This window comes from Candoia aspera, chromosome 3 (genome assembly GCF_035149785.1).
Source record: "Candoia aspera isolate rCanAsp1 chromosome 3, rCanAsp1.hap2, whole genome shotgun sequence".
NCBI lineage: Eukaryota > Metazoa > Chordata > Lepidosauria > Squamata > Boidae > Candoia > Candoia aspera.
This window is the reverse complement of record NC_086155.1, coordinates 161,317,127-161,344,749: the sequence shown is the minus strand read 5'-3', so window position 1 is coordinate 161,344,749 and position 27,623 is coordinate 161,317,127. Positions and strand designations below refer to the sequence as shown.

Genomic DNA, 27,623 nt, shown 5'->3' with positions numbered 1-27,623 from the left:
TATGTTTTATGTTGGTTTTGAATGATTTTATATTTATTCTAGTTGGGAGTATTAACTGCTTTTTATGTTTGTCTGGTATAGGCTATCCAGATAATTTTATTATGGAGTGCCATTCAGTGCTATTAAGTAAATGACAAAATAATTCCAATAGGCATAATTAATACATGGGTTCAAATTTTATTGTCAGAGTATGTACTATGTATTCAGATCATTCCAGTGCAATCCATGGAATTTCTGGTAAAAAATATATCTGCCTAAGCATGGGAAAGTTCCCGCTAGTTAAAAATAGAGGGTACTGGTCTTGGTGGTATGAACTGACAAAAGACCACTTCCTGTGTTTTCCCTCTAAATACCCGTATTTAGTGTGTTAATCAATGTAAGTTGATGCATGTGGGACAATTCCCATGTCATAGGATAATCTTCCAAACTGCTTATGGGCCTGGGAGCTTCTTGTTTGCTTCTGTGAAAAGCATAGATGGACTATTTTTGGATCTGTTTGAAAAAATCACCAGCCCTGTTAATTTCAAAATAGGAACATTACTGGAAATGGCTTTCAGTCATAGTTGAAGAGTATGACTTTGCCAGCCCACAACATCTTGCAAGTGTTTGCTTTAAATAATGAACTTATTATAAAATCAATTGCAACAATGGGTGGAAGTTCTGCACTGATATTATTCATAGTCTTCTGAACAAAGAAGAATGATTATGGCCAGCTCTCTAGGACACCAGATGGATCTTTCATATATAAAACACCTATTATGGACCCACTTTCAAAATTGATAAAAAATTAAGACACAGAACCAATTTCTTTTAAACACAATAGTAATATTTATGTTTAAGAATATATTTGAATTACTAGCACTGTCACAGCACATAGTATGATCTAGGGGACTTCGGTTGATCTCGAAAATGCTAAGAAGGCTTGGAGCACCGGGAGACCTGAACAAGAAAACCCCAGAGACATGTAGTCAACAGAGTCAAGCTTGACTTGAGGAAGCCTGGTAGGCAAGCCACCTGTGTTATATGTACAAGTGAGTGCGTACACACACACACAGCTTGCTAATTCATTATTGCAATCACACGCACACATACCGCGAAACTTAATTTCCCATTTACTACTGTAACGAAAAACAATGCTGTTAAAAACAAATGGACGTTTAGATGTATCAACTATACCATTCCCGTCTTTGCTCCGCCCGCGATTCCTACAAAATCTCTCCCTCGCTCTCCCCGTCGCCGAGCTAAGGAAGGGAGGAACGGGGGCGGAGTTGCCTGGGTTGTTATCCTATAGCTAAGCAGGAGCTCCAGGACAGGAAAAACAATCTCTCTGTTCGTGCTGCTGCTGCGGGCAGCTGCCGCTCTTTCGGAGAGCGCCATTCTTGCGGTTACAATCATCTCGCGCGCGGGCACCCCGGCGTTGTAATGTAAGCTGGGCCCGCGATTTCCTCGGCGTGTCTAGAGATGAACTTACAAGAGCTGTCCTTGTACTTGGAAAGCCGACTCCGGGATGGCCTGATGGTCTCGGGGATCGGCTGGTCTCTGATGCTGTGTTTTGGAGCCGCCTATGTCTGCTATTACCTCAGTACGATCGCAAAGGTAGGGCCCCTTCGCTTACTCCCCACCCCCCGCCCGCAATCTCCGCCTTTTAAAAGTGGCCCGGGAAACCCACCCGCGGTGGACAGGAAGCGGGCAAGGCCAACGAGTCGTCGCCAGGCTCTGATCCACTTTGAAAGAGGCAAGTAAAGTTATCCATACTTACGTTACAGGCTACGCCTTGAGCGCAAAAAACAGTTGGAGATTTCGGCGCCTGAGAAAGCCACGCGCTTTAGGAGAAGAAAGGCGAGGGGCAATTTCCCTTCTTCACTTTAAATGAATAAAACGAAAATCGGTTTGCTTTCGTTTTTCCTGTATAACTTGGTGCCTCGGTGGTTGTGCAGGGTACACCGCAGAGGCACCCAGTGCCAGCTTGCGGAAGTGGGAGGCAGACGAACGCGCAAGCATAAAAGCTAGGGTAAGGACTGAGGCAAATATTAACGCTCTTGAAATGAGGCCCCTTCAGGATAATTCAAATGCAGCGTCCTCTTCCACAAATACCATTCAGAAGTTTGGGGATTGCATGTCCCAGAATGTCAGCCAGGGGAAATGGTAGCCGTTTTATTCAGAGGGCACCAGACAGGACAGCTGAAAAATGGGGTTCTTTTGTGAAATATACATTCCTTTTGCTACATCAGAATAGCTCTGCTATTCCTGTGTGGCAAGCCAAGGGAATAAATTATTATTTTTCATAGTAATATTGCTATCTTTGCCATCTTTATTTTTTCTCAACTCTTTTGCTGGGTAAGATGAATGGTTGTGTAATGCTGATGAGCACTGTGGGCCATGCTGACTAAGTCTTATAGAAACCATCGTCAAAAATATTTGAACTTACCTATCCTTCATCTTGTCAAAATTTTTGCTATTTTGAATGATGGGAGGGGACAAGGGCATCCATAGGGGAGAGATTCAGAAACAACCATTGTTGTGACACAACCATGGCAGACACAACCATCCAATTGCCGCTGCCATCTTGACATTTTTGATCACTCCCACCCCAGCAAATGTCCATCTGGAGAACGTAAAATAAGCTGAATTAAACCAATATTCAATTTCCTTCTAAAATTAAGACAGTCTTGACCGGCACACTAGATGATCCTGCCTTATAACAGCAGCCAATTAAATGTTTCCAAGTAGGCCCTAGGGAAGGCATTACAACCATATCTCTCATCTGTAAATGGCTGTGACAGTTATCTCTGAGCCTAGGAGATGTATATGACCATTATGACTGGTAGCTATTGATAAGTAAGTAAGCCTTCTTAGTCTTTTTCCAACCCATCATCCTCCAATCTAGTTTTCTGTTGGCCTCAAAAATTAGGTAGCATTCCATGGTTATTGAGCCCAGCATTTTTCACTGGCCAAATTTACTGTATTCTGTGGGGGCTTGTGGTTCACAGATCAGGTAGATGTGTGGCTGAAATTTCTGTTAAATTATCCAAGCTAGACCAAAGAAGATGAGGCCAATCATCTGTTCAGCAAAGTCAAGAAAATTTGAGGTGCTGGACAGCTCCCAGTGGGTCCTACTAACTGCAGTCCTCCTTGTTTGATTGACTGATTAATCTGCCCAGCTCGTAATGAATATGGGCAGTGTACAAGTTAAAAATACACCCAGTACAATAAAAGAAAAAGAAGGTGATTACCCGGGGACCAGTGGAGCCAGCACATTCATGCCATTCCCTCAGGAGGCATATATTCCCCAGCACAGCACCTGGGAAAGAAACAGGCCTTCAGGGCCTATTGAAAGGACAGCAGGGTCAGAGTTACTTGAAAATCCCTTCCCATCCAAATACCACCAGCCTTAGGTGCAGGGATACATCCTCAGCCTTATCACTTGGTCAACGCAGGATTGAGATGCAAAACTGGGCATCATCAACATATTGATGATCCTTACCCTTTGTTGATGGGTGACCTCACCCAGTGGCTTCAAGCAGATGTTAAACAGGAGGGGCAAGATTGCAAATTAGGGGCCCCAGGCTCAACCTCTCCCTTCCCCACCCCTCCACACTGGAAAAATACCATGACTGATGGTATAAAAGGCTGCTGAGAAGTCAAGGAGAACCAGGACAGTTGTTCTGCCCCCATCCCAGTACTGCTAGAGGTCATCAATAAGCATAATCAAGCTTGAAGCCTGACTGAAAGGAATCCAGATAATCTGCTTCCTCCAGGGCTTCCTGAAGTTGCAATCCAACTATCTCCTCAACAACCTTCCTCCAAAGTTTGCATTAAAATTATAAAAGGAGAATGCGGAAGGCATTTGGATTTTTATGTAGGTTGACAGAATGTGCACTGTAACTGGTTCAGATTACAAACACACAAACTCTAGAAGTGCAATTTTTTTTTTAAAAAAAAGCCCTTGCTCAATTATTTATCCATTGTCTTGTACAACGTAGGGGAACATGGAGTAAATCATTATTAAGACTTCTCTTACGTGTCCACAGAGGATGGTAAGAGTAAGTCCTGCAGGCAAGAGAATAAAGGAAAAGATACTGAAACTCTTCCCCTGCAAAGACAAGCTGTGACTTAACTTACTCTAAATCTTTCTCAGGGTATTACTCATTCCTGAGTTTAAGAATCCTGATACTTTTGCAGCTTCTAATACCTGTTTTGTGTGTGTCAGGTGCAGCTTTGGATATGTAAGAATCATATATGATAGTACATTAAGATATTTTACAATACCTACAGTTGCCATATTCTGTTAATTTTAACCTCTCAATCACCAGTATCTTTTATTTTTCTTACGTATGTGGAACCTAAATAGTGGCTCATTCCAGAAAAAATGTGTACTGTTAAGGATGCATCTTTTATGTACAGAGTTGCTTTACTTGCTGTATTACTCCTTTTTTGAGCCTGTTGAGCTTTCTAGGTATGGAGCAATTCCTTGTTTGCAGGTTTAAAGACATTTTGGTGTTGGAGCTAAAGGACTTAGTCCAAACTGCATCCTTACAGGCAATTATGCCCGAAATTCACAAAATGTTACCTTGCTTTGCTCCTGTTTATTTCAATGGGGACTTCAGCAAATTTCCCCACAGTATTGCACCTCTGGTCTGCTACCCCCAGTGCACTCTAGGTCTACTGCCAGAGCAGCAACTTCATTTCGCCTCCCTGTAAACCCTCCTCTGATATTGTCTGATCTTTCCTTTCCTCCCTCCTAAATATCTTTCTAGAAACCTCAGCTGGTAACTGGCAGTGAGAACTTCTCCCAGTTTCTGCAGGACCAATGCCCAGTGTTGACAGAAATATACTATCCCACCATATGGTGCTGGGAAGGCCATTTGCAGACACTTCTACGCCCTTTCATTACATCTAAACCAAATGTGCAATACAGGAAGTAAGTGCTTCTTTCCTCCATAGCCGTTCCTTCCAGAAACTATTGGAATGTCCGTTCTATATATAACAAAGTGTATGCTTTAAATATTGATCCAGTACGGTTGCTTTAATCATGTTATATATATCACTGGGAAGCTTGGGAGCAAGACAGAAGTCTGGATTCACTTTCAGCAGTTGTCTGTTACATGTTTTAAGAATGTGTAGAGAGGGGAGCAGAAGCAGAGCACTGGCCACTCCACAGACCGCTGCATCTTGGGCAGAAGATAAAGTTGGAATCGGTGTACTTTCAGTTGATGCATACAGACTTCTGCATCAAATAAAAACCTCAGTATACAGGTCTATAGCAGTGATTTGGGGGTGGAATTGGTAGGAGTGGGCCAATGCAAATGCAAAGTTCATCTCCTCCTTTCCCCCCATATTCTTGGAACATCTGAAGAATTTCTGAGCTTTTAGAAGAGAAGAGTGACATTTTAGAATGCAAAATACTAGACTATGGAACATTTTCTAAGGGTTGTTATCATAGCACCTACCATCAGTCCAGATACACCTAGAAGTGGGGAGGTTGCATATCAAGTGGCTGGTACAAATGTGTTTGCTGTCGCTGTGGGGTGTGCATTGTGTTTTTATGGTTTTTAATTCTGTAAGCGCCTGGAGTCACTGTGTATGAGTTGGGTGACCTTACAAATTTGTTTAATAAATGATGATAATGAATTATATTTTAAAGCTTTTTTAAATGAATATGAATACAAATGAATGAAGTTAACTCTTCTTTCATTAACAATGGTATGTTGGTAAAAGAGGTACTTACGAAAAGTCAATTTAGGAACAGTTTGTTACCACACCTAACATAACATTCTTTTTCTGCTTCATAAGATTCCTTTCCATTGCTTTTTAAATTGAAAGATGTTTACCCTGACTGCATTAATACCAGCTAGATAAGAATTTACAGCAGGATCTTTCAATATTCAGTCTGTTCACATACCTCTAATTACATTGAAGTGAATTGATATAACGTAACTTAACCAACAGTTGCAAGAGCTTCAAAAGTTGTCATGCTGCTACTGCTTCCAAATGGCGGTAGATGGGCAGAGTAACATTTAAAGTAATAAAATGGGGCATATGGAATTGGGGTGAGAAAATTCTATGATCTCACCACTTTGGTTCCATGACTCTCCATGGAACTGGGGATAGTGATGGTGTGGTTAATTTCCTCTCATTGCAGGAAATGGGAAGAAAAAGATCGGGGCTTCTTCCCTGCCCCCCATGCCTGTCCTGCCCTGCCAGTTAATCCCCACCATTGTTGATTACATCAAATTATTGGTTATTTAATAATAAAATGTTTACATAAAATGATTATTTGTTGATGGGATGAATACAATTATTATTTTGCTTCTTATTAAAATATGGAAGCTTTGGTTTTGTTTCATTTATAAAAAAATCATATGTCATATATTGAGTAGGTAGCTATATAAATTACCTAACTAAATAACTGCATCTGGAGAAGAGTGTTGCCATACTACTACTTAAAAAAAAAAGAGCTACTGCCTTTAAAGAACCTTTTTAAAACAACCAAATTTCTTAGCATTCTACTGTGAAGGAAGAATTGACTACAGTACAGCAGTCTTCTGTTATGTTCTAGCTTAGTCACTATAGCCAACCAACAGTTTCATTCCAACAAATGCATGGATTTGTGGGTGAGCTGATCAGGAGATAAAACACTGTCCCTCCACTGCATTCAGCAAAAAAATGGGTGGGATGTCAAAGGAGGGAAGAGCTCTCCCCTCTACTTTGCTCAGCACTAATGCATCTCTCTTTGAGAGCCAGTTTGGTATAGGGGCTAAGGCACCGGGCTATAAACTGGGAGTCCGTGAGTTCTAGTCCCACCTTAAGCCAGCTGGGTGACCTTGGGCCAGTCACCTTTTCCCAGCCCTAGGAAGGAAGCAATGGCAAACTACTTCTGAAAAACCTTGCCAAGAAAACTGCAGAGATTTGTCCAGGCAGTCTCCAAGAATCAGGCACCACTGAATGGATTTTTTTAAAAAATGCATCTCTTAGCCCCTCTTCTGCTAACTCCTGCCAATTATTGTGATTTATCTGGTGTGAACAGGTAGACTATTAATTACTGGTCACTTAATTGCAAGGCAGGCCTTTCCTTTTTCTCACCATCCGACTTACTGCATCCGCACATGGGACATCTCCTTAAAGCAGGGCATGCAGCCTCTTACATGACCAAAGGCCGCACTTGATTTATATAATACTGCATGCCAAAAGCTGTACTTAATTATTCCCCATTTATTTAATAATTTTCCTTTCTGTCACTTTACAAATTGCAATGACATGGCAACTTTTGGAACATTTCTGGGAAGTGATTGAGGGGGCTTGTGTGCACTCCTACATTTAATTGGGGACTGATTTTTTACTGCGCTTCTGTAAAGCTGATTGCTGTTGTTTTATTTCCAGTGAAGTTATTACAGCCACAGATGGAGGACAGATCTCCCTGGATTGGTTTGACAATCACAATAGCATACATTACCCTGATTCTAGCACCAGACCTACTATCCTATTGCTGCCTGGCCTCACAGGAACAAGCAAGGAATCATACATTCTCCATATGATTCAGCAGAGCAAAACACTGGGATACAGGTAAAATAAGTTACACCTGATATTTCTGTTGGAATTCTGTTTGTGCAATGGAAACTGTGATTCCTTATAATAGATGCAAAGAGTTAGAGAAGATTTCCATCCCTGATTATGCTTTTAGCATGCATTATAAACCCACAAAAGTTCATGGTTCCTTTGAAAAGGCTCCCAGTGATGACGACTCAAAAATGGCAAATTTCAAGCTTCAGAGGAGCTGTTTCAGGAAAACTAGACAACATCAGAGACCCAGTTTGGTGTAGGGGATAAGGCACAAGGCTGGAAACCAGGAAACTGAGTTCTAGTACCACCTTAAGCACAAAGCCAGGTGGATTACTTTGGGCCAGTCACTCTCTCTCAGCCCTAGGAAGGAGGCAATGGCAAACTGCTTCTGCAAAACCTTGCCAAGGAAACTGCAGGGCTATTGCCTGGAGTCAAGTTTGATTGAAGGGCACAATAAACAAACAAACAAACAAATAGGCAACGTCTGCTGGCAAAGATCAAGTGTAGTGCAGTCAGGGGAAAAGGAGAACCTAGCTTATATAGGTATGGTAAGGAAGTGGTTATTGCCATAGTGTCCTGTAGCTTTGGGATCATGTGCACATTTTGAATTTTGAAACTCTGCTATGGGTCCGAAGCAGGGACCAGCTCGTACAGTTTTGACATACAGAATAGCAAGGGCCTGAAAAGCATTTCAGTAGCTTTGTTCATTAAAAAAGAAAGTAGGAAGTCCTTAGTGCAGTTAAATCATTGTAACCATTTTAAGGTATTCTGTATAGAACCTCTTATAGGAACTAGACAACATGAAACAGATTTGGAAGTGCAGGTATCTCCCACTTTCTACTTTGGCAGGATGTAGTGTAGGGGGAGGAAGAGTGATTGGCAAAGTGGTGAAATATGTTACAAATAAAATTCAATAATGGGATAATGAGCCAAACAAATAGGAAGCTGGCATTTCCACTGAACCTTGGAAATTTAACGAGATTCCTGGTTGGGTCTCATTATGAAAGGCTAACTTGTACCCAGGCCATTTAAAACTGCAAAAGAAAAGAAAGGCCATCTCTTACCTATGCACTTCTTTTTTCATTTCACTCTCTAGAAATGTATTTTCTATGCCTACAATCTAGCCAGTATTGTCCCCAGGTGTTCTTGTAAAGATCCTATGTCTGCAGCCTCCTGAAAAGTAAGTTTCCTATAAAGTTCCGTGGAGATGAATCCTAAGGATGTAAAGAAGGCAAACCTAGTCAGCAATCCTAATAAACAGTGCTGAAGCAACTGATGTTAGTTGCAGAACATGGTAGCTTGCCATCACATGTGGTATAGGATGAGAAAATCTGGTTTTGCATCTCTTGTTTAGGTCCACTATACCTGGATGACAAGAATTTTAACTCTCTCCTGTCACCTAGTAATTATCTGGATTTTTGCAACCCAGATCTTAGAGCCCTAACTTTTTCCTCCTCCAAAATTCATTCTGACAGGCCAGATTTCTTATAATAGACCTCATTCAAAAACAAAAACAAAACAAAAGAGTAACCTGCATGCAAAAGTGCCATTGACTGCTGCAACAGTGCTTTTTTATGTTGCTTACTGTCCTTCAAAAGATCCCCACCCTTCCCATGGAGCTTCACTCCTATGCTTCATTCCTGCAGTTAGCTCCCATTCCTCTGCATGTAAATCCCTGTTTGTGTTCCACCATCCTACATCAAAGCACGGATTGCTTGCATGCGTATGAAGGAATGTCATATCTGCTTCTTACTGACAAGACACTTTTTAGAAATATGCTCTGAAAAAGCTATTGCTAATTGGCAGGACACTTTTGAAAAAACAGATTTCCCCTGCCTAAATGTGGCTTTCCCAAGAACTCAGTCAGGGCCAGTCCAACAGCATTGGCTCCCAGAAAAATGGAGGCCCTCCAAGTAGAATAGCAGGTGGAAGCAGGCCAGAGGCAAATTATCTCGAGACATGAAAGCAAGGAGGCAAGGCTGCCTCATGTTTGCCTTGGGGAGGTGCAGTTTTCAAGCAGGCAGGTCCATCCATAAGCTAACCCAGCTGTGTGTTGGCCAGCACCAAGACTAGGCCGGTGGGGCTTTCAGCTGAGCCAGTCTACCCAAAGACTAACACAGATCCACACTAGCCAAAGGGAGGATCAGACTGATGGGGTCATTCTCCTAAGCAAGTTTTTACTGAGTGTTGAATAGTGCTGTTTTGTTTCCACATCATTTTGCCACTTCAGTGAGCTTCTTCATCTGAAGTTTTTTCCTCCTCCATGCCATTTTGCAGGAATCCATCTGCAAAGTTATTTAGGGCTATGTTCAAGGGATTCCAAAGCTGCTGTTGCATTAGCCCAGAGTCCTTAAACTGGCCAGTAGTCCAATCCCAGGTTTTTCAGCAGCTGAGCTCTCATCTTACAAATCTCACCTCAAGTCCACATATTTCTTCAATGAACTTTATTCTTATTCTTTTTTTAATAAGAATTTTATTAAGTTTCAAGCAAAGATAAATGCTACAGAAAAACAAAAAACCACAAAAAGGAAAAAAACTAAAAAAGTGTAGAAACACAAGAGAAAAATTTCAAAATTACAAAAACAGGTGACTTCCAACTTTTAACAGCAAGGAGATACAGCAATTTTCCATAATCAATCCCTTACACTATATTAAACCAAAATCACATTATTTCTATGAATCATTCCATTGGCACATTATAAAAATCACTAAATACGGTTGCTCCCTCCGCTTATATTAAAAGAAATATATATATACTGTGTGTGTGTGTGTATATACACACACACACACCTAATCAACTTCCTCCCCCAAAGATAACATTTATTTCCTTCCTACTACTATTCAATATATTCCTGTCTACTATAATAAAGATCAAACTAAAAAACATATAAATTGTCTGCCATTGTACTTGATAATACAACAATTTTAATAATCTTAATCATATTAAACCCAAAACCAGACATTGTTTTTATTATACCTAAATAATCTTAATCCTAATTGTTAAAGACAAATGAAATCAGCCAAACCCTAAAAGCAATCCAGATAAATATTTTTAAACCCTTACCCCACTTCAAAATAAACCAGAGCATTTACATATCCCCACAATACGCACAGAGCATTTTGTGTAAAAAAAAAATCAAACAGCCCAACTACCCCCCTCAAAAATTCCCGACTTCTCTTCAAGAGACCCCCCATACATAACCCCTTTTTTTCCATGGCATTCGACCAGAAAATCAATTTCACTTATGGCTTGCAACTTGATCTCTCTCTTTAATTTCTTCAACTCGTCTATCTGATCTTCATCCAGCATTTCAACAGAAGTCCTGATCTCACTCTTAGAAGAAACATTTCTGTTGCTGTTAAATTCCTCAGTTTCCTCCACAACCTAGGAACCAGATGACACATTTTAGACCTCATATTTTCCACAATGTCCTGAATGCCTTGCATAAAAACTTGACAGGAATTAGAAAGAATCTGTTTAAGATCTCGGTGAAAGAGAAAGTCTGCCTAAACTCCTCCATGTCTCAAGCAGTAAATTATGGTGCCCCCTAGGAGCTTAACCAGCAAAGGTTCAAGATAGGAAAGAATTCTGGAATATGTTTACAAGTGAAAGTGAGATAACAGACAGTTCCCCAGGGAAAGTAGAAGCAGAAAACTTTAAGTTCAAAACAGCCAATTCAACGTGTAGGAAAATGTTAATATCTTCAAATTTAGTACAAAAATTATAACAGGGAGACAATTAGTTACTCTCAATCCTACTTTATTCTTATTCTAAGTTTCCTCTCATCTGTAAAGCAGTGACTTTTGGGGGCCTTACCTATGGCCCTTCACCCTCATTCTGCTTATCAGCCAGCTTCTCACCATACTTCTAATGCCCCCCCCAGCAAAATAGTTACAGGTTTGCAAGACCTTTTCACATGCTATCTCCATCCAAATCCTGATTGCCTACAGTTGTGGCAATCCAGATTCCACTCTTATCTCTCCCCCACCCCTATCCAAATTCATCAAATGGGAAGAAATCTTCCAGCTGTCTGCCGAAACCCTCATCCCTTCATCTTTCTTACAGCTTGGCTTTTGCCTGTGAGCGTGGCTCCAACTTTGCTCCCTAACAGTGTTTTTGAGAGGCTTACAGGAGATTACAGCCTGCTGCAAACATCAACTGGATTGCTCCCATACAAAAATACTGATTGGGTTGAGTACAGACACATTGAAAGGCAGGAAGAGGGAGGAACTAGCAACAGCAGGCAGATTAGAAAGAGAAGGATAGAAGGACGAGACATGGAATTCTGGGTGTGCAGGCTGTGTTGCTGTTGTCAGCCTGAAGCCCGCTTCCACCACGCCCAAGTAGAACTGATACTTTGTTAGTAAGGGAGTCTTGCCACCCTTACTCCACTGCAGGTATTACAGTACAGTATCAATATTGCATTTTCCGGTGAGAGTTAAGAGTACCTCATCAGCTTCATCAAAATCGGCTGCAGCACGTGGGCAAGCGGCAAACAAGTTAATGAGGAAGTCAGCTTCTCTCTTCCTCCTGACCAAAATTCTCAGACCTCTTTCTGTTGTTACCTATATGGCAACAGATTATTTAGTTTGGGCTACAGGAAAAGATTTGGCAGATACAGAAAACACATACATCTGCAAAGTGTGTGTTTTTATTCCTTGTTCTTTTGGCAAATCAAAAAATATAAACCAAAGCAACTTTCAGATATGTGGATCTTCACATCCAAGATTACTCAGATGAACAGTTCTGGTAAACAGTGCTCTTTGTTTGTATTTTAAAGGTGTGTGGTTTTTAACTATCGAGGAAGTGCTGGTGAAAATCTTTTGGTAAGAATTGCTCTTAAATAAAGTAAGGACATTGAGCAAATGTAATGTAGTGAGCATAACTTAAAGAATGTAACGATTCCTTTAAGCGTTGAAAAACTTAATTCCATGGTGGCCATTCTTATAGTACAAAATAGGAAGAAAAATAGTGCCACTGAAATAACAAATCTGTATCACTTAATCACTTCTCCGTCCTTCATGTTTTAACTGTATTGCTAAAGAGAATACAGTTAAAACATGAAGGACGAAGAAGTGATTAAGTGACATATTTATCATCAGACCCATACAGAACATTGCCAAATTTGGAGAGAAGAAGTCAGGTTTCCAAGTTTGTGAATTAAATTGAAGCAGTTGTTCCATTTAATACTGTGTTCCTCAAGCATTTCTATGCTCTCGTCTCAAACACTGCATCCACTGATGTTAATGTGTAAAATGAAGTGTAAGACCTTGTGATTGTCAACATATGGGGCAGGAGAAAACAGTGGTAGAATAGGATTGGTGTCAAGGACTGGTGTTTTCAGCCAGCTGCCAAGCTCCAAATGCATTAAGGGAACCCTCCATTGTTTCTGCCTTTACTAATGTTTCCACTTCTTTGCTCACTGCCCAAGAAGGAAAGAGCAGAAAGCTCCTTATCACTGCCACTGGTTAACTGTTTATCCAAGGAACAGCAGCTGCTGTTGCCTGCTTCCTTCAGGGCAATGGTATGGAAAGCCCAGGCCCTACATCACCCAAGGAGAGAGGAGTTGCCATTGCTGCTCCATTCACTCACTCACCAGCCCAACCATGTGAGAAGCAGCAGCTATTTCTCATGCCTTAGCCTACTCTCTTTCTGGGGGCTGGTAGTTATGAGACCAATGAATAGGCAGTAGGGAGTGCTACTGTTAGCCATCTCACATTGCTTGCTCACCTACCTGCTGGTTCTCTCTGCAATTAAGAAGATGATGAGGGAGAAACCCACCAGAGGGCAAGAGAAATCTACCAAAGGCATCTAGTTAACAGCATTCCCTAAACTTGTCTTTCTCAACCTTTAAGATGTGTGTGCACTTCCTCAACCTGCCTGAGGAATTTTGGGAGTTGAAGTGCACACACATCTTAAAGTTGCCAAGGTTGTGAAACACTGCCCTAAACCCTTGTTTTTACTGAACTGCAGTCTATTCTGAGAGCCCATCAGCTAGAAGAACAAGGCATGAATGATATAAATAAAATTTATGTCTTAGCTTTTGAAGTAGATCTGTAGAAAACACAAGGATCAGCAGAAGAGAGCCCTCTAGTATCTCAGGCCAGTGAGCAAACATTTTTAGGCAACAGGGAGGATTTGAGGTATTTTCATATAGTCTGCAAACCCAGATGACTTTCTTCCTTATTTCCTTTCATTATCTTTCCATGTGCCATGGTCAAGCATATTTATTATATTGTTCTTATGTCTGCAAGCTATCAGGAGCCCTGAACTAAGATTGGTGAAGTTCCCTTGTTTGCAAGGCAAAGGAGGATGAAAATAAGATTTTGCATAACGTCATATTTACTGTTTTGAAGAACTTCACTTATACTGGTAATTTCACTTATACTGGTAATTTCAAATTACCTTGCTAAATCAGAGTTGTAGAAGTGTCCATTGCAGGCTTGAAAATTTTCTGTTTTCTTGAGAGGATTGCATTACATTGTTTGAAAACTTTCATTAGTAGTATATAGGGCAAAATACAGCACCTGGATCTCCTCCAAACATTGCCAAAATATTATGATTATGATTATTTAATATTTAATGTAGTGGATAAGAAGCTTATTAAATGTATGGGGAATAATCATATGAACTATACTTAAGTTTAATACAATTTAAATTCAATCAAAAGACCCAATTTTTTGACATTAGCCCTCAGCAAACCACGTAAAAGCTAAGTGGTCTTTAAAAGGACTGCGTGCTCCTGACCTAGGGAATAATATTTAGCTCAGGCACGATGTGTGCATAGTTTTGCTCAGGCTAGCAGAACAATGCCAGGAATCCATAATATCCGAAGCCCAGTGAGTTGCTCTCACTCCGATTCTGTGAGCATTTAGTTTTGCATACCAGACCTCTATATAAATATATGCTTTAAAAATATAGGTGGGATGGAAGCCTAGCAAGGGCTAAAACGAAACTGTAAGCACACTGGTAACCAAAAGCATCACATTAGAAAGTGTATGTCTAACTTCAGATAAATGTGTTTGGATCAGCCCCCGTCCAAATATGTGATACATGAGGGTTGGGGCAGCAATTTCTATGGGAAGAGGCATTTCTTTTATAATATGGATCATGACAATTTTAAGATTAAAATTAACATGTTGAATCATGCCTAGAAATTAATTGGGAATGAATGTGGAGTTCTTAGCAGAAATGAGTTCCATTCCCATTTGCTTGCTCCTGATCTAAGATGTCAGTAGAGATTTTAGAGGTACCCCTATGTAGAGCATGGTTATCCAGCCTGGAAATTGTGGAATTCTGCATAAATCATAGTGATTAGGTGCCTTGTCTCTGGAAATGGTTATAGATGGTGAACCAAACTTCAGCTGATGAAAAGCTTAACAAATTAAATTTTATTTATAATCATAGACCAAATTTAGTACAGTATAGTACGGTCAAATAAAAAAGTGGCCAGGGGGTTGGTGGGAGAAGGAGACAGAGATAGAAAGAAAATTGGGAAAGTAATAGAATTATAGATTATCCAGGCAGAATTAAATTAGTCAGCAGCCAGTGTCAACCTCAGGGTCATCTCATAGCAATTGTAATCAAGCTAAATGTGGTAATTGTTCTGCTAACAACAACCAAACATTCCTATAAAGAGATACATCTATGTGATAGGTAAAACTTTATTGTGATCCATGATCTGTAAAACAAAACTAGTATTATGTGTTCTTTACATCAGGTTTGTATATTCATGCTTCACAATAATTTTATCCCATCACCTGTTAATACAGATACTATATGGGTATAATTCTTTTGTGTATTGCACAAGATTTAGCACAGAACTTCAGTACAAACTCTGTTCTCTTTGGGTATCAGTCTTCTATTGAACTTTAGATAATATGCCTCACTCAGATCTTTCTAAGAACTGAGCTAGTAGACACCCAATACTTCCATACCGTAAGGTACATCTCTATAGCACAAACAACACAGCAACACAAATTGACCACTTGGATCTCATCATCTCCACATGGACACCATTGATCACAGCAAGGCACTCTCCTGAATCTTTGTTTGGAAGGGACAATAGGATTATATTTAAGCAAGATTACATAAAGACTCTTCTCTGACTGGCAACTGTGAGAATATTAATATTCTTTGCTGCTATGAGTATGATCCAAGAATATACTCCTGCTTGGCAGTGAACCCTGCATAATTGAAACATCAACTTCCTTAATGTATTGTTTAATTATCTCTTAGCTTTTGTATAGCCTAGAGGGATCATACTTCATAGACAGAATCAACAGAGCTTTTCCTGTACTATTTTGCTCCAGGATTATTGATAGTTATGCAATAATACCAGTGGCATTAGCCCAGATGGGTAAACATTAGTTTGAGTCAGTAATTTAAAATGTTAAGCCAGGATCTTGTTTCACAAATATGTGAAATTAGTTTACACGTTGAACAGCCTTGCATGTTTAGCTTGATAGAATCAAAGTATTTATGGTACATTCTCATAATTCAATTACGGGATTGAATTTTCTGCCTCTTTTCTGAGATGAACATAGGAAAACATATAGTGATAGACCAAGTCCTTTTAAATTATATTTCAGTTGAAGTGAAAAGCTACTTCAACTGGATTTTGAAATTACCAGTGATTTAGATAATATGCCTCACTCAGATCTTTCTAAGAACTGAGCTAGTAGACACCCAATACTTCCATACCGTAAGGTACATCTCTATAGCACAAACAACACAGCTTTATATATGTTAACATTAAACTTTCATTCTCAAGCAGGTGCACTTATAGCCTATGTATATGCAGAATTTGCAGCATAATTACATTTACTCATATACTATTTAGTTTGAAAAAATAATCAAGGCAGGTATTATAGTTAAGACTGCATAAGTGAATTCTCTTGATCTTGAGGACAGAAGCAATATCCCTATTTTTAAAAACAGTCCCTTTTAAAACAATTAAATTATGAATAATACTTAAGGAAGATGTGTTTTCTTGCCTTTTCACAGTTACTTTAGGAGGGCAGCTCCTTTTAAGTGGGGCTGAATGTAGATTATTCCTAAAAGAAAGGTGAAATTAATCTACAATTGTACAGCAATTCTGTTTGTGGCCAATCATGGGCAGCCATTTCAGATAGGGACGTTGGAATGCACTGAAAGACAGGTAACTTGCTCCATAACCTGAACACATGAACCAAAATACATGTTTTGATCTGTCTCAAAATACAAACTGATTCCATAGTTTACTCTCTCATTTAGGCTGCCCCCTCACTCCAAACTCTTTCTGACATTTCTAGTACAAAGACCTTTCTCTCATTCTCATTCATTTATATACGTCTGTCTCTACCTTCCTTAACTCCTCCCTTCTCAGTCTCCATCTCTCCTCTTCCTCAGGTTAGATCACATCATAATAAATCATAACAAAATACATAAGACAGCTCAAGTATAAGTTATCAACTTCAGTTCTACCACCTGTAGCCTAAATGAACAGAATAGGTTTTAGATGACTTCAAAATATAAATTAGCTTGCAAATAATACGTATCTTTTTGTTCAGTAATCCTTTATGAATGCAGTTGTTTTATTTATACACTTTATAAAATTGTGCAGTGTACAATTAGCATTGCAATTATTTTACATGTTTTAAAGTTTTAGTTATCATAATATTTCATTTATGTATTTATTCATTCCATTTCCATGTGATTTTGTTTACTTTTTTCCTCTCTTTCTAACTGTCATCATGTTTACACTGGTCTGCTAGTTATAATAATATCTCATGCATTTGGTGAAATGGACTCTAGATAACAAAACTGCCACAATACATTTGTTAGTGATAAAGTTGCAAAAAGACAATGCCCCATTCAGGGTAACCCATCATGATCATAGACAACCAATTTACTATATGGTTAATGTCAGGAAACTTTATCAACTGCTAAGGCCTCCAAGCTTACCTTATATTAAAACATGTAGCAAGAATAAACGAAATTGTGAAGAAGACACAAATAATCATATGGATAGGTAATAACTATACATATGGTCAACTAGTTGCTTATATTCTCCCAGTATACTGAGTAAATACCAAATCTAAACATGAATTTCCGTTTGGGGGAATCTGTGCAAAATGTAAATTGTAAGCTAAGTTGTAGCATGCTAAATTGCACTGTTCAAAAATGTTACCATATTAATTCATAGCTATTTGCTGGAAATTGCATTTCAAATTTCAGCTCAGCCGTGGATTTATAGCTTAGGGTGTCCCTAAAGGACTGAACTGTCAAAAAGAAAGTGCACTTACCCATTCCTGAACCAGTTGGATGCCATCTACAAAACACTTCCTGATCAATTTACCCAACATTTGTTTTACAACCTAGCAATTAAATAAAAATAGAAACACCTGGGGGGCTCTGGGCACTTATAGGGGATAATTGATAGGTAAGGAAAGAGTAAAGATCTCTGTCCCCAGGACCCCTGCATTGCTTTAGAGAAAAATGAGGGGTTTCCATTTTCAGTACAGTATATAAATTCTGCTGTTTATGTCTAGTACTCCTAAACTTCAGCCTGCCATCTGAAAAATAAAGAAATTCATTCCAGCTTGTTTCATGAGTTGATTTTAAAAATACTGAGTTGCCTGCAGCATTTTGAACCTTCAGGTAAAAGCTCATTAGATAAATATTGAGAATTGTTTTATGTTTTAGTGGGCTATAAAATTAAATGTGACAGCATTTTTCCAAGTTCATTTTACAAGGCAAGTAGGGGAGGTCTGGGCTGCTTTGCTATTGCAGATGCAATTCAAGTGAAAGCCTTGATTGTCCACAAAAGGGGTATCATATAAATAAATCACTCCCATTCTTCCCTTCCATCCTAGGGTTCTAAAGGTAACTATACTGCAGTCCCTTCCATTGTATTTGGGTGTTTGTGCCTTGTTATTAGTCACTGTATCTGATGATACATATTTGCAGCTGGGTTAAGTGTGGTCACAAATGTAAATGATACTTTTTGTAGAGAGCACTTTTTGAACAACTACAGTGATTAGGCTCATACAACTTAAGCTAATATCAAGCAAATGACAGGATGGTTTAGGATGATTCTTGAATCTAGCCAATACCTTCTTGAACAACCAAGATTGGATCCAGATTTTGTTATCCAGATGTATTTACATTTGATGATGATGATGCTATCTGTTAATCGGGTCCGATTCCTGGCGATTCTATGGACAGGCTCTACGGACCATATTTACATTTATTAGCACATAATTGACAGAAACTTGCTAATGGCAGAGAGAAGAGAGGAAGATGTGTTTGTTTCCTTTATTGTCATCTTGAAGGTTGGGGGATCCTTGAGAGCAGCACAGGAAATGCAGAGAGAAAAGGGAATCAGCAAACATTCCTCTTAATGAAGGGCTAATACTCTTTCTCTGGGGAATGACTGGACTACATTCAACCTTCAGTCTTCTAAAATGTCATTAGAGCTATATTAATATTATTGCATGTATTGCATTTGATACCATACTGCTTTGCTTCAGTCTTATATAAAGGTAAAATAAATGATGAGTGTACTGTTTCTCATTTTCGGGCTCTTTTTAGACACCAAGAACATACTGTGCTGCTAACACAGAGGATCTGGAAACAATAATTGATTATATACATAAGTTGTATGCTTCAGCTGCATTAATGGCAGCAGGTATTTCTATGGGAGGGTAAGTATTTTTGTAATGGAGATCCAAAAATAGTAGATTTATCACACTCAGGGAATAGCTGATTCTGAAGAAGGCCATCCTCCTACACTCACCTCAATCTCAGCAGCATCTTATTGCCAGCAGCCAAAAACTAGGACTCCTTTGAAAGAGTTTTTCCTTTTTGCTTTTGGAGGAACAGGCAGCTTGCAAAGTCCTTTATACGATGAAGATTCTGTTAAAAAAAGAAGGATCAACTCCCATTTTTCATCCCATTCCTTCTTTCTCTTAGAGGAATATAAACTAACAAAGGGAAGTCACAAAAATTGTCACAAGCAATTTTCACTGGTGGAATCAAATCCTTAAATGTAAACACAATTTAGTATGAAACTCAAATCTGAATACATTGACACTGCAAAATAGTTAATATTATATAATTAATATTCTATCGCCATTTTAGCCTTGCTAACAAAGCAAACATATACTAAGAAATGAATCTAAAGAAACAAAGATTATAAATTGGATCTAAAGAATGTTAATGGTGCTTTGTCTGGAATGAGCTTTCCTATCTTGTGTTTCATTAGAAACATCCTCCTTCCTTTAAGAACAAAAATCTCATCCCCAAAGTGGGTCACCTTTAGGACAGCATAGAATGGTGTGGCAGATTATACCTGCTTTTCACTATATGATATGGATCCAACCTACTGAATCCATGCAAGCCTTTGGTTGAGTCCCAAATTTCAGGACTGGCATCATCATCATAATCAATGAACAATATTCAGATGTTAGCACTGCAGTGTTACCTAACATGACTGGCATTGTTGTGCCATTGAATCTATCTCATAGTGAGACACTAGTGTAAATATTCAGGATAGCTACAAATGCTGTGTGAGATCATTTTTTTCAGACATCTGTTTCTCTCCTGTTTGTAGTATGCTTCTTTTAAACTATTTGGGCAAAACTGGCAAAAAAACACCATTAAAAGCAGCTGCAGTTTTTTCAGCAGGATGGAATGCTTTTGAATCTGCAGACTCACTGGAAAAACCAGTAAATTGGCTTCTTTTTAATTATTATTTAACCAGCTGTCTAAAGTCTTCAGTTACTAGGTAAGTGAACTCCAAGTACATTTTGAAAAATGTATGTTAGCATGAAATTCAAGTCCGCTGAAAACCACATTATGTAAAAGACCAACTTCACTTAGATTAGCCTGCCTACACTCTCAGATCAGTGTCTATTGTCCTATCCATGTACAGGAACAATTATGTTGGAAGTCAGGAAGCTAAAGGCCTTTCTGATAGTAGCCCAACGTTTGCAGAACTTGGTTCCAATAGACATATGCCAGGCTTAATCTCTGTAGGTCTTTAAACTGTCTCTGAACTGCTGCTCATTATTGCTTTTACTTTGAAGGATTTTATCAGCTTTATATATGTATACTATATTTTATCTGTAGCAATTCCTGTGATGTGATTGTTTCTTTGTTACTTGGAATAGCATTGCCCCAAGGTGTTTTTAAAGTTCCCAGAGAAGTATTAGTCATATATATGTATGTATGTCCAGATGAGATGAACTTCCTTTTTCCCATTCTGGGTAAAATATATGAATTTGATTTATTTCCTTATATTACCTACCACCAATGACTTCCAAATATAATTTACCTTTGATTGATTATATGTCATCAAGTCACCATTGACTCCTAGCAATGACATAGATAGATTTTCTTCATGAGGAAGTGTCCCCAACCTGGTCCTTCAGGTCTTCCAAAGGTATACCCATTGCTGCTGGAATTCAGTCCATCCACCTTGCTGGTGGTCATCCTGTTCTCTTTCTTTCCACCTTTCCCAGCATCAGAGCCATATATTGAGAGAGAGAGAGAGATTGTGTGTGTGTGTGTGTGTGTGTGTGTGTGTGTACTTTTGTATGCAATCTCATATGCTACAGTAATTTCAGCATGAGTAACCAGGGAATGCCTGATTCAAACCTCAATTCAAAAATAAATTCTTTATGTGGCCTTAATCAAGCCATTATTTCAGCTTCTGCTTTAACATGCAGATGTTAAGATCTTGAAAATTAGAGATTTCTCAGTTGTTTCTCTAGTAAAAGGAACCCAGGAGGGAAGAAACAGTTTGTTTCATAATTTAATTTCTTATTTTCGCGATTTGGGAGGGGATCAAAACGTTTACCTTCAAGAATATTAACCTTTATTAAATGTTCCTGGGTCTTCAACATTGGAATAATGCTACTGCCCACTAGAATTTCAATAAATACCATGGATGTTTTAACTTGTTTCTGAATTACGTTAACCCCTGAGAGTTGTACTCTTTGCAACAGGATAAAAATGTAATAAATACATAAATACATATGCAACAAAATAAACACATCCCATCAAGCCATTTAGGGAAATCACAAATACTGTTCCTGTCTTCACATTGCTTCAGAGCTCTATCTTTATTTTAGATTGCGTCTTAAATGAATACATGAAAAACAAACAAATCTAGAGCACAGCCCAACTTTTATGAAACTGCAGTTGCTGAGGATGAACAGTTGGTGGAAAAGTACAGTTTATGACTTTCTGGTCAACTTGCCAGACGAGGACATCTAATGTGCCTTCTTCTGAAAGGAGAAATGGCAAAAAGAAAACATTTCTCATTTTCTTGGAAACTAACATTATGGAGTCATTTCCTTTTACTCCTCTTTTCATATAAAGTAAATTAGACTTAGGGTGTTAGCCAGAGTGGTTAGGCTTGCATTACTTTTGTTCTATAACTCAGGCCCAAGCATAACCACCACCAACCCTTTCCCCCAACATTATAGTGTAGTACAGGATGGCCATTGAGCTGTTCCTCCTTGACCTGATTTACACTTTATAATAACATCTTTCAGGCATCCAATAAGGTTATATCCTCAACCTGATTTCAGCCAAAGATATAAAACTTTGTCACTATAATTTTATTTCTTCATGTATTTGCACAATGTGCTAATCCATGATTTACTTATCAAATTAACATTATTTCCTGAATTCATTGGCCACAATGGCTGGGACCTTGAACCACAAACTAGCCTACCACTTTCTAAACTAGAACATCATGCAAACTCACATTTGTTTGATGACTTTTAATTTGGTTTCTGTATTTTTTATAGACATCGGCAAGTATTTGATAAGCTATTTAACATGAATCTTGTAATGAAGGTATGAGGTGAATCATTTGTTTCTAAACTTTATTTATCCATTCATTCATTAAATTTAGCCACTGCCCATCTCCCCCCAGAGGGGGGACTCTGGGCGGTTTGTAGGTTCTTAACTTGAATTATGTATTTCAGGCTAAGACTATTAGGGAATTTGACAGACAGTTTACCACAGTCATGTTTGGCTATCCTACAATTGAAGATTACTATGAAGATGCCAGTCCATGTCATAAACTGAAGAAAATTGGAATTCCAGTGTTGTGCTTAAATTCTTTGGATGATGCATTCTCACCAAATCATGGCAAGTTTTATTTTTTGTTCTCTTATGATGATGCTCTTGATTGATCTTAAACTGAATGTCCTTAGAAATAATTTTGCATTGTATCTAATTTGCACTGTATAATTTAAAAGCCTTTATAGTAAGGCAGCCGTGCAATAGGATTCTGGAGTTACATCACAAAGATTGCCAAGTTTTGTTTCAATTAAAGGATCTTTATTGTTTATAGATTGTAGTTTATAGCCTTATTAAAAAAGAGGGATTCTTATATAACTTCTCAGGATCCAGTTTTTGATCCAGATGCAAAGAAGCCAGTTGTTATCTCCAAGTTCTAGTCCTGTAATCCAAAAGAATGCATACATGTTGTATATTTTATCTAAAATATAAATTACTTCTGTTATGACCAGTACTTATCTTTTATTAAGTAGCATCCTGCACACAAATGCACTTAAAGCATTAAATTCCAGTACTTGCAAGGTAATTTTAAGAGAATATTAGAATGGAATCTTACTCTTTTTCTTTCCCCCCATCCTGTTTTGTTTCTTCAGCTATACCAGTAGAAATTGCAAAACAAAACCCTAACATAGCTTTGATCCTTACTTCCTATGGAGGCCATATTGGTTTTCTGGAAGGACTGTGGCCAAGAACGTGCACATACATGGACAGAATCTTCAAACAATTTGTTCAAGCTGTCTTTGAGCATGGGAGCCAAATTGTTACACTCTAGCAATTTATCTGAATGATGGTTGCAGCCCAGTGTCATATTATCCTCACAGTAATTAAGCTTAATGCACATACTTAGCAAATAAATCAACCAGCAAATGGAGGAAATCCATGATTCAGAGCAAAATACAATTTTGCTTAAATAATTTTGCAGGATTGTTTTTGTTTCATATGCCTTTTGAAAAATGACTTTAAATTAAAAACACCCTGCACATATAAAATTGCACTTATCTAAAATAATTAGATATTACTCAGGTGTTTTAATTTAAATAATTCATATGTAGGAATCAGGCATCTGATTGCTTGTTCTAAGGCACTTTATTTTCACAAATATGTGAGAGCACAGGAACAGCTTCTGTATGGGCACTGGCTATGGCTAGGAAATACAAAATATACATTTTAAAAAGTAATAAAAATACAGTAGCAGTTCAAGAAGCCATAGATTGTAGTAGTTAACTGATTTTTGCATCTGTTATATAATACATTGTCAAGTCTATGTTTCAAGATTTCATTTAAGCTGTTGCTCTGTCTTTTTTTTTAAATTATTAAATTGTAACATTTATATTTATACCAGGTATTTTACCTTAAACTGCAGAATCGAAATAAACTGGGTTTTTTTAAAAATAATTCTTAGTTATTGTAATGCTTGCATTTAAGAGTTCTGTGTGATCTAGATGAGTAAAATTATATGAAGACAATTTAGCTTTTCTTTAGATAATAGTGACAGGAACAAAACAGTAAATTGTACATTTGCCTCAGTCTGAGCCTCACTGGATTTTTTCCAGTTTTCACTCCTTATGTTAAGGAGAATAAAACAAACTACAAAGTACTTTCAACACCTTCAGAAAAAAAATGGGTGATTCTTTACAATTTTAGGAGGTCATTGAAACTAATTGCAGAGTTGCTTCCTCCCAAAATGCCTCTGTAGTGCTCTATGAGTAAAGCACGGGGCATTGAACTGAGCAGCTGCTTAAGAACTGAATGGAAGATTAACTGCAGTTGGCACTGGATGAATTAGATCCTTCTCCCCATCCTCACGTTTCCACATCCATCATTCTAATAAAATCTTGAAAATACTCAAAAACTGGATATATTATCATGTTTTCCATTGTAAAAGACAAAACTTAGGTGGACATAAAAATTGAATGTAGAGTGGTTGTAAAATCAAGCAGGGATTTGGGGTTAAGGTGAGTTGTAAATAACTTGAACAAAGGTGATTATAATAAATCTACAGTTGCTGGAAGTTTCTATTCAGCCAGGACACTGTCAGCTTGAAAAGTGTTTTTGAAGCAGGTTTTTCAAAAGGGAGCCTTACAAGGTATCACTCTGTTAACAGAATAGTAAAAAAAAAAAAAAAAAATCAGAAACAGAAGGTGTCTGCTTGAAAGGCTTCAAGAAAGAATATTGTAAAATAGTCGTAAGTACATTCCATTCAATGAGTCTCATTTCTGAACTGACTCCTAAAATAAACAGATCACCTGTTACATGCACATAACACACTGTTATTTACATTTATTGATTAGGCTGAATACACAGCATTCTTGCCTTAGTCAGAAGTATAATTGAAATCTGAGGTTTCTCAGTGAAAAGAGTTGAGTTTAAACTGGGATGCCAGCTTATTTTGAGCTGGGGAAGAAGTCCACTGGCAATGCCCAAAGCAGCATTACAGTAAATCACAAATTCAAATTTCTTCTCAGTATTGCCAGATAAGATATATTAGAGGACCTAATTAGAGTGCACAGAAGAACAGCAAAGGTGATAAGGGGTCTGGAGACTAAATCCTATGAAAAATGGCTAAAGGAAGTAGGTGTGTTTAGCTTAACATAGAGAAGACTGAGGGAAGACATGATAGTAGCCTTCCAATACTTGAAGGGCTGCCACAGGGTGTCGATTCTCCATAGCACCTGAGGGTAGGACAAGAAGCAATGGGTGGAAGCTTGTCAGAAGGAAATCCAACCTGGAAATGAGGAATTTCCTGACAGTGAGACCTATTAAGCAGTACAACAGCTTGCCTCCCAGAGTTGTGGGTGCTCCATCACTGGAGGTTTTCAAGAAAAGATTGGACAACCATTTGTCCAAGATGGTACGAGGATTCCTGCCTTGGGCAGTGAGTTGGACTAGAAGACCTCCAAGATCCCTTCCAAGCCTATGATTCTATGACCTTTATCAAAGAGATACTGTAAACAGAAGTATTCTTAATTTATTTTTTTTTCAAAGAGTTACACATACTTTTAGCAAAATATTGTAAATGTCACCTTCAAGCATGACTTCATGGAGAGTCCAGGAAGTGAACTTGGCAACAGCATGGAAGTGGCCTGCTGTGGTCTTTCTCTGGGATGTTTTCAAGAGAAGCATTATTTACTTTGAGCTCAACTCCTGGTGATTTCATGGACATCCCACCTAGTTTCCTTTGCAGTTCTCTGATTTCCTGGTGAGTGCCTCTTCCATCTGAATACTAACCAGATCTGAGTTCAGTTCGCTTTTTTGAGATCACTTACCTAGATAGGCAAGAACTAGTACCCTATATTCTTAATCTTTCAAAGTTAAGTGTTTTTTATCCTATCCGGCTTGCAGATAGAACTATTACATCCCATTTTTGATTGTAACATTTCCCAATGTATCCAATACATTACAAACTTACATTTTTATCATCACATTCATTTTTATCATTCCCTCATTCTTCTTTCCATGTAGCCTGATTGCTCCCACGGTCAGTATTTTACAGATAATACATGTTTCTCCAGATGTCTTCTCCTTGTGCTTTAGCAAAGCTTTCATTACCTCTTCATCCTTTTGACTCTTATTCCTCGGAGGCTCACAAAGATAACTAGCACAGGGAACCTTTATTTCTAATGGAGCCAGAGGTGAAAAGCCAATTAAGGTTAATAGCCTTACATCAAGGTAGAATTAGTTTCCTGAGTGCTGTTCCTAATATAGCCAAAATGGCACAACCTGCAAACAAGGGGAAGTGTCACTTTTTCAGAGGATTCTTAAAATCGGATTAGTAGACCTAGACTGTAAAACTCTGTTATATCAGATTTACTGTGACCATATTTTCTTGGAGAAAATAAAGGACGAACCTGAAAAAGGGGCAAATCTGAGAGGTTCATAAGGATAAAAAAAAATCTTTATAATTTTGCTTTACAAAGGAAAATTCAAGAGCAAAACCAAAAAAAACTTTACAAAAACACATATTCTAATAAAAATATCTAAAATCAAACTGTATACAGTGTGTGAATTTATTTGAATAAGGCAATTCAAGTTTATTTTTCACATGAAGGACTGCATTAAGTAGTGCCATTTGTACAGTAAAAGTTAAATGACCAAATAAAAGGGCAAATGTGAGTTTTGAAAAATAAATCTAAAGGACAGCTTTCTGAAATAAACGGCGTATGGTAACTGTAATATTTATATTGTAGAATTATTAGCATTTCTTTGCTTCCAGTGGTCAACCCTTGCTTAAAAGTTCGAAACAGGAAGTTACTAAAACACTCTGAAGAAAACTGAGCATGCTCGGTAAGACACAAAATGCTGACTGCAAGAGGAGGAGAACAGAGCCAGCATTAACTCGTTCAGAAAACCTCTGTACTTTTCCAAGCAGCACAATTGCCGCTTTTGATCAACTGCGCATGCGCATCAGCTGACCCTCATTCCTTTCTCGGAAATCCGGTCCTGACGTTACTCACCCTTAAGGAGGAGAGTGAGCCTGTCAGGTGTCAGCTGGTAGCGTTCTCGGGCGGAAACTTTGTTGGTATAAAGAGTGAGAGAAAAAGCCAATCGTTGCTACACTTCTGGCTCCTCAACGCAGAACTTTGGGAAAAGAATATTTGCTGAATTTAAAATCTGACGGGCTCCGGCGTTGATCTTTCACTTAAAATAGAAACAAAGCGGATCAATTTAAATAAAATTGGGCATTTATGCTATGAATTCGGTTTCCTTAATTTACAGTAAGAGTTATACAAGTAAACTTTAATAAACCCGGTGCTCCTATTGTTTATTAGTAACTTGACAGCGTGAAAACCAACGTTTTTATCCTATAACAATGCTATCTTTGGTATCCCATGATTTCCCCAAAGAACAGAGGAAAGAAAACAAGTCACAGATTTGAATCTGTTTACTTACCTTTTATCCACATTATTTGGATGATGATGTTGATGACGATGATACATTAAACCTGTATGCCGCCCGACTCTCAGCGACTCTGGATCGTTTTTCC

The 27,623-nt window shown here is 38.3% G+C and overlaps 1 protein-coding gene across 3 annotated transcripts; it reads left to right on the top strand.

Annotated features, from left to right (window-relative positions):
- Positions 1 to 1,318: 1,318 nt before the first annotated feature.
- On the top strand, positions 1,319 to 23,955 carry ABHD3 (abhydrolase domain containing 3, phospholipase). Of its 3 annotated transcripts, XM_063299171.1 has the most exons (9): positions 1,319 to 1,596; positions 4,758 to 4,921; positions 7,381 to 7,563; positions 12,342 to 12,387; positions 19,136 to 19,248; positions 20,157 to 20,330; positions 22,363 to 22,411; positions 22,543 to 22,708; positions 23,233 to 23,955. In XM_063299171.1, the coding sequence occupies exons 1-9, from the start codon at positions 1,462 to 1,464 to the stop codon at positions 23,409 to 23,411; spliced, it is 1,209 nt and encodes a 402-aa protein (XP_063155241.1). In that variant the 5' UTR covers positions 1,319 to 1,461; the 3' UTR covers positions 23,412 to 23,955. The 3 variants fall into 3 exon arrangements, with proteins under 3 accessions (XP_063155241.1, XP_063155243.1, XP_063155242.1); XM_063299173.1 differs by lacking the exon at positions 20,157 to 20,330; XM_063299172.1 differs by lacking the exons at positions 12,342 to 12,387; positions 19,136 to 19,248 and having other exon boundaries at positions 23,233 to 23,954.
- The last annotated feature ends 3,668 nt before the right edge of the window (positions 23,956 to 27,623 follow it).